The sequence below is a fragment of the Lutra lutra genome, chromosome 17, assembly GCF_902655055.1.
Source record: "Lutra lutra chromosome 17, mLutLut1.2, whole genome shotgun sequence".
NCBI classification, from domain to species: domain Eukaryota; kingdom Metazoa; phylum Chordata; class Mammalia; order Carnivora; family Mustelidae; genus Lutra; species Lutra lutra.
In genome coordinates, this window is record NC_062294.1 from 51,785,466 (window position 1) to 51,793,517 (window position 8,052).

The 8,052-nt window shown below is 46.4% G+C and overlaps 1 protein-coding gene across 1 annotated transcript; it reads right to left on the reverse strand.

Moving 5' to 3' along the window:
* Positions 1-293: 293 nt before the first annotated feature.
* LOC125089325 (60S ribosomal protein L6-like) lies at positions 294-1,179 on the reverse strand. The gene has a single exon (XM_047711481.1). It carries the CDS (start codon positions 1,007-1,009, stop codon positions 329-331), a length of 681 nt encoding a protein of 226 aa, XP_047567437.1. The 5' UTR covers positions 1,010-1,179; the 3' UTR covers positions 294-328.
* Between the last annotated feature and the right edge of the window lie 6,873 nt (positions 1,180-8,052).

Below are 8,052 nucleotides of genomic sequence, written 5' to 3' on the forward strand. Positions count from 1 at the left end.
ACACAAGAGCCCCCACTCCCCTGTAGCATGTTTTTGGGTGTCCGTGGTTGCAACAGGCTTCATTTCTAAACTTATTATGTGAGGTGATCCCCTAGTTTGAGTAAGAAGCATTTTATAACTCAAGAGTTAAATGATAAAACTAGTGTAGGGCCAGTGTTTTTAAAACTGCTTCTTGTGTGTTTCAAAACACTGATTTTCATTGGTGTTGGGTGGAATCAGGGTCCGGTACACGTCTGATTGGTCAAGCTCCTTGAGTGTTTTACATTCTCTTACAAATAAAAAAATTGGGGGGGGGATCAGTTATTTAATTAGGATCTTTGTAAGAAATTTAGAACACCAATTTGTGAGGGTAAACTCCATTTGTGAGAGAAAACACAGAGTGGAGGTAGCCCTGAAGCTGAGGAACAGCCTTGATTTTTGGCAGAATTTGTGAGTCCACAGCGTTCTGATCAACCTTGCGCTGCTCTGTAATCTCGTATTTCTCCTTCTCGGTGTCGAAGATCTCACCCTCCGAGTGTCTGGGCTTACGCAACTTCTTCTTGAAATAAGCATTAGTGAGATGTTTGGGGATTTTCACGCTGCTGATATCAATTTGGGTAGAAGTGGCAATGACGAATTTTTGGTGTGTTCTACGCAGAGGAACTCGATGGAGGGACAGAGGTCCAGTCACAAGTAGCAAGCCACTGCTCAGCTGCTTCAGGAAAACTACCCTCTTGCCTCTGTGGCGTCCAGTGAGGGTGATCGAAATGGTCCCAGGGGTGATGCTAGCTCGCAAGTTTCTCACATGCTGACTGAAAGGGTTTTTGCCGCGGCTCAACAGCTTTCGTGGCACGTCTTCAGTAGGATAATACCTAGGCATTTTGCCAAGTTTCACCACTCGGGTACCACCATTCTTGTCACCACCAACTGGTTTCGTGACGGTAGCAAGAACCTTCTCCTTCTTTTTCTTTTCAACCCTGCATTTAGCTGCCGAATACTTCCTCTTGTACATGGCCTTTCTGGAATACATAGCCGATCGGGAGTATCTGCCAATTCCTCTGACTAGGACAGGGTTTCGGCTGCAGTGGGGCTTCCCCTTCTTCGGGGTTTTAGCCTTCTGGTGACCCTTCTTAGCCTTGCCACCGCCATCAGCCTTCTTGGCTTCAGGTTTCTTCTCCTTGGTATCTGGCCTGCCATTCCTGCAAGATGGGAAAGAGCTCTTACAAATAACATTTTTGACTCTTCATCCATCTTTTACTGAGCAAGATTGTCATATAGCATCCCACTAGAGAAGTAGATTATCCAAGTCTTAAGAGCTTTATGAATTCTTGCTTAATGTATTTGTAGACAATGTCATCAGATAGGAGTTTAGCCATTTTCTTTATTATGTGAGTTTTCTGTTTAATCTATGTTTGTTTATCATCACCACTCCACGAATAAATGCTTTTCATCTCCCTTTCATAACTGAGGAAACTGAAGCACAGAAGGTAAGGGAACTTTCTGATGTAAACAGCTTCTTTTGAGTTTAAAAGCAGGTGTTTTCATTGTCAAGTTCAGGGTTTAGTGCCTGGGTTCGTTTCCTGTTGTTGCTGTTACAAGTTGTCACAAATATAGTGGCTTTAAACAACCTGAATTTATCATCTCACATGTCTGGCAGTCAGAAGTCCAAAATGGGCCTCACTGGGCTAAAATCAACGTGTCTATGGTGCTATCTTCTTTCCTGGAAGCTCTAGGGAAAATTCATGTTCTTGCCTTCTCCAGCTTATAGAGGCCACCTGCGTTCCTTGACTCATGGCCCTTTCCCCTCCTTCAAAACCAGCAGCAGTGGTTGAATTCTCACATCACATTCCTCTGACTCTTACGCTTCTGTTAGAGTCCTTCCTCTTCCATTTATAAGGACCTTTTGACTACATCAAATCCATCCAAATAGCCCAAGATCATCTCCCATCTCAGGCTCAGCTGATTAGCAACTTTAATTCCATCTGTGACCTTAATTCCCCTTTGCTAATAGGATAACATAGTCATAGGCTCTGGACATATCGTTGGGGGCCATTCTTCTGTCTACTACAGTACATATATGAAATATCAAGCTTTTAATAAGTTATTCTGGCTTTGGAGACCGTGCTGTTGTTAATCAGATAGATCTTCTTTTTTTTTTTTTTAAAGATTTTATTTATTTATTTGACAGAGAGAGAGATCACAAGTAGACAGAGAGGCAGGCAGAGAGAGGGGAAGGGAAGCAGGCTCCCTGCTGAGCAGAGAGCCCGATGCGGGACTCGATCCCAGGACCCTGAGATCATGACCTGAGCCGAAGGCAGCGGCTCAACCCACTGAGCCACCCAGGTGCCCTCAGATAGATCTTCTTGAGCATCTCCTTTAGGCTGAGGACTGAGAAAGATTCTGGGTCTACACTGGGTCAGCAGACTTTTTCCATTAAGAGCCAAGGACTAAGCATTTTAGGCTTCACAGGCCACATTGTCCCTGTCTTCCCTGCCCAGATCGTTACAGCACAAGGCAGCCACAGGCAAAACGTACACAAATGGATGTGAAATTTATTTATAGACACTGAAATTTGAATTTCACGTAATTTCACATATCACGAAATCTTCTTTTGGTTACTTTTTTCCCCAACCATTTAAAAAATGTAAAACCATTCTTAATTTAGAGGCCTGATCTGTGCCACAGGCTGTACTTTGCTGGGCTCTGGTCTAAAGGAAAGAACAAAACAAGCTTTTATCTCATGTTTTCTTGGGAATAAGACAGAGCTATATAGAGGCATGGCTCTTTATATACTGATTTTTCTTCTTAAATTTTTTTTTAATTGGGAAATATGGCTCCCCAAAAGTATATGAAAATGTAAACATACAGTTAAAAGTCAACAAAAAGGGCTCCTGGATGGCTCAGTTGGTTGAGCAACTGCCTTCGCCTCGGGTCATAGTCCTGGAGTCCTGGGATTGAATCCCGCATCAGGCTCTCTGCTCAGCAGGGAGTCTGCTTCTCCCTCTGACCTCTCCCCTCTCAAGCTTCCTCTCCCTCATTCTCTCTCAAATTAATAAATAAAATCTAAAAAAAAAAAAAGTCAATAAAGAGATCAGCACATACCATCCAGGCCCATCACAATTTATTAAATGCCCTATAATATAGTCTGTACCTACAAGTGTTACTTGCAAGCCCCAAGTGGATACTAATTTGTTGTCCATATAAGTATATATTCCCTTGTTCATCTTTATGTTACTGCCTTTGTATAAGTCCCCGAATACATTTTCTGACTTTTATACTACATACAATGACATCACAGTGAATATGTCTTTGTGTTCTGCTTTTTTCAGAGAAAGAAAGATTTTTTAAAAATATTTTATTTATTTATTTGACAGAGACACACAGCGAGAGAGGGAACACAAGCAAGGGAAGTGGGAGAGAGAGAGAAGCAGGCTTCCCGCCGAGTAGGGAGCCCCATGGGGGCTCCATCCCAGGATCCCGGGATCACGACCTGAACCAAAGACAGACGCTTAACGACTCAGCCACCCGGGTGCCCCCAGAGAAAGAAAGATTAACTCAGATGGTTGGTTCTTTTATTTTCACTGCCCCGTGGGTTATTTTTTAGTTAAATTCATCAAAGAGACCTTTGTTCATGTATCTCATTGTAAATATTATAAACATTGTTGCTAAAACCAATTTTGATAAGTCTCTGGATGGTTTCTCTTGCAATAGAACTGCTCGGTTGTACAATCTGCTTAAGTTCAACAGAAAAGTGTTTTAGGGAGCACCAGGGGGCTCAGTCTGTTCGGTGTGGGACTCTTGATCCAGCTCAGATCTTGATTTCAGGGTCATGAGTTCAAGCCCAGCATTGGGCTCCAGGCTTGGCGTGGAGCCTACTTTAAAAAAAAAAAAAAAAAAGTATTTTAGACTGGACAGTATTGTATGATTCCTTTATAAGGAATTTCCAGAAGAAGCCAATCGAGAGACAAGAGGGCAGATCAGTGGTTGCCTGGGGTTGTAGGTGGGACAGGAACTTCACTGCAGGCAGCCAAGACGGAACCTTTAGGGATGGTGGAAATAATCTAACACTGGACTGTGGTGACAATTGCACAACTCTGTAAGTTTGTGAAAAATCACTGAATATTCACAGTGGATGACTTCTCCAGCTGGTAAATTATGCCTGAATGAACCCCTAAAGGCAGGAAAAGGGGAAGGAGGGTAAAAGACATCACAGGTCTTGGGTATCCACAGCTGCCTGACGCCCAAAAGCTCTGCTAAGTTCAGCTTTGGGGGTTGGGGGAGGAGCTGGCGTCAGGGGACCCAGCCTGTGGGGGAGAGGACTGTCGTGCTTGGCCTGCTCCGTGCAGCCCCACTATCTGCCTTTTCAACTCACTGTTTTGTCCACGAATCTGGGTGCATTTAGGCCCCCCTCCCCATCCGCCCAGACCATGACCAGGGAGTGCCTTGTAGAGGAAAAGGACTCTGCCTGGGAGTTAGGATCCCTGGACTCCACTCCAAGGAGTGGCGGGCAGGGAGGGATGAATGAGGCTTTGGGACTCCTTCCGACGCCCCATGCCTTCCTACAGGTGCAACATGGGAATTTGTAACAGTTGGTTTAAAAAACATGCCAAGCCCCTTCTAAGTGCTTTACAAATATTAACTACTTTCATGCCCACGACAGCCCTGTGCCATGGGCACTATTTTCCGTTCCATAGCAGAGAAAACAGGCACAGAGAGGCTAAGCAAGCTGCCCAAGGTCACACAGCCATCTAGGGGCGCGATGGGATTCCACCCCCGGCTGTCCCGCACCACACCGGTCTCTAAGCCCTAGGTGGGGAGGCGTCCCCTACTGGCGGGGTCGTGACTGTGGGTTCTCGTCTGTCCTCCCCACCGGGGCGCAAACTCTGGGAGCGGCGACTTGTCCAGCGCACAGCGGGAGGTATGGATGATCATTGCAGAACGAAGGGAGATGAGGGCTCATGGTGGCCGCATCCCTTCCTGACCCCCCGAGCCCTCCTGCCGCTCTCTGCTCGGGGGAGCTGAACTCCTGGCCAGGGTCTCCAGCCCCGGCAAACTAGACCCAGGGGAAACCCGGGCCTGGACGGTGGGACGGAACAGAACCCGCTCACGGCGGGGCACGCGCGCCACCTGGCGGCCGAGTCCCGCCAGCACAGCGCCGCGAGGAGACCGGGAAGGTTTGTTCCGGGCGAGGTGGGATCGCTTCTTGAAAGGGAGATGCTCTCGCCAGTGCATCCGGCGGGGGTCTGGAAATCAGTGCGAGGCTGGTGCCCGTATCCCTGTGGCTTCCAGACTTTTCTGACCGTGATGCACAGTAAGAAATCATTCCACATTAACATAGCTTCAGGAAATAACGGTATGATTTTTTTTTTTAAGATTTTATTTATTGACAGAGATAGGCAGAGAGGCAGGCAGAGAGAGAGCGAAACAGGCTCCCTGCTGAGCAGAAAGCCCGATGCGGGGCTCGATCCCAGGATCCTGGGATCCTGACCCGAGCCGAAGGCAGAGACTTTAACCCACTGAGCCACCCAGGCGCCCCGTCTTCAGGTTTAGTTTTTTTCCGCTGACAAAAGATTAAGATGGAGAAAGGGCTAAGCACCCAGACCGCCCCCTAGCGGTATTAGTCCACCACCTTGTGCGGTCGCCAGCTCACATTTCAAGATAAACTAGGCTCAGAGGTGAAGACACCTGTCCAAGGCCACACAGGCTGCTGCCTCGCTGACTTCCTGCGTGTAGACTCTACAAATACAAGTAAGCTTTCTCATCAGATCAGGAAGTCTATAGCTTTTTCCTCTTTTCCCATATGCATGACGGGAAATTAAAATCCCATGACTCTGATGGATTATTTTACAAATAAAACTAGTGAGCCCATGTGGAATTAAATGGTCCCCGGACCAGAAGTACGAACTAACATCGGGAATGGCTGAGCATGGAAGGTGGCGACCCCTGCTGGCTGGCCAGACACACACAGGCTCACTGGGAAGCTTAATTCCGAAACAGGAATTTTCTTTTAAAAGTCTGAAAGGTACACCAAAATACTCTACAAAGATTTGAATTAAGAGAGAACATAATTTGTTATTCTTCCTCATATTCTCATTTACTTTTTTTTTTTAAATAGGCTCCATGCCCAGTGTGGGGCTTGAGCTCACCACCCTGAGATTAACAATGGCGTGCTCTTCCGAAGGAGCCAGCCAAGCACCCCTCCTAGTCTTTTAAATTTTACTAAACCGTTTATTGATTCAAAAAGGAAGTAATATCCTTCCTAGAGTCGTATGACAAACATACTCCCTTACCGTTCAAATGTTTGTGCTTTGGTTAGGAATTTCTTCATAAATTTCGTACCTAAAATTCTGCACCGAGAATTCGCCACTTGAGCAATAAAAGAATGACGGGTACCACCGGCCTTTTAGTCTTGCGGTAAAAATATGCCTTAATGCTTCTGTGCACTGATAGAATTTCACCGGTAGAGAACACACAACTTGTCATTCGGATTACCCATATTGGAAAGTGCACACGCAAAAGTTAGAAAGTCCGATTAAAATGTTTTGCTCCTGTAACTGACCCTGCGATGTGTGTGTGTGTGTGTGTGTCTGTGTGTGTGTGTGTAACCTATGTGATTGCAACATCACTAAACACCCACAAGTTCAGGGCTACTGCACTGAAATAGGTAGGTGGTAATTCATGTTTCCAGAGGCAAGGTCAAAGCCAACATTAATTGGCACATTTTGGATGGTTACTGAAGCCAAGGCCAAACTCAGATGCGCCCCAACATTATCGCCGACTCCCTGCCCATGTGGAGGGCATTTAGAGCTTCATGTAAAGTGGGAATCCACACCTTCTTTTCTAGCTCCGGACCGAGGTCCGAGAAAACCCCCTGCAGTGAAAAGTTCCTTAAAACCTCTGTGATCTAGCAAAGGAGTGAAAATGGGACAGTGCTAGACCTCACTGGCTTGAACCTTAAAAAAGTAAATAAATCTAAAGACGGGGATTAACATACGCTAATTCAGGAAAATCCCACTTTTGCTAAAGCTTTCCATGTACCAACTCATTTCTTCGCACAACAAGCCTTTGAGGCATGTGCTACCATCAACCTATTTTAAGGAGAGTGAGGCGCAGAGTATTACCTTCCTTGATTGGGAGGGTTTGATGGATTGTCTGGATTTGGTCAGATTAAATTTAGACAGGGAATTCAGCAGGACAGGTCTCCATGGATAAGAATGACCCACGGTATTCTAATCCCCCTCCCTCTCAAACCACCCTACAGCAGGAAGAGGATAGTCTGCTTTATCTCTGTGACCCTAGTGTTAGGGAGATCCTCAAATATTCTTTTCCCACTCTCCTTCCAGGCAACAGACAGACTGTACTTCCCACCATCCCTCCTCTTTGAAATTACACATCGTCCAATGACCTGCTTGAGCCAAAAGATGCGAGCACAAGTGACATGTTTCGTATCCAGGCAGAAGCTGTAAGTCACTGAGGGTTTGCCACTTCCTCTTCCCAGTGCCTTAGAACCAGCAACGCTCCAGAGAGATGCTGTTCCCTTGGCCTGGGTCACAAAAAGGATGTGGGGCAGAGCCCTGAGGTGACCCACAAAAGACCAGTAACACTGGCAAGTAATAAGCCATTGCTGCACGAGGCCACTGAGATCCTGGGCTTGTTTGTTACTACAGCATAACCCAGCCTATCCTGACTGATACATCCTAGTCTTCATTAGAGCCTGAAATGTGACAGTCTCAAAAAAGGGGATGGGAGGGGCAGGAGGGAGCCTGGGTGGCTCAGTCGGTTGAACATCTGACTCTCCGTTTCGGCTCAGATTGTGGTCTCGTGGGTCATGGGATCTAGCCCTGCGTCCGGCTCCCCGTGCAGCGGGGAGTCTGCTTGAAGATTCTCTGTCCCTCCCCCAACTCACGCTCTCTCTCTGTCTCTCTAAAATGAATAAATGAATATTAAATGAGTGCATGAATGAATGAATGAATGAATGGGAATAGGGACAAGGTCATAAATTTCCGGGCTGGAGGTAGAGGAAACTGCTAAGTCTCAAGTTGCTCGCACACACACTTGTAACCAGGCTGGAGT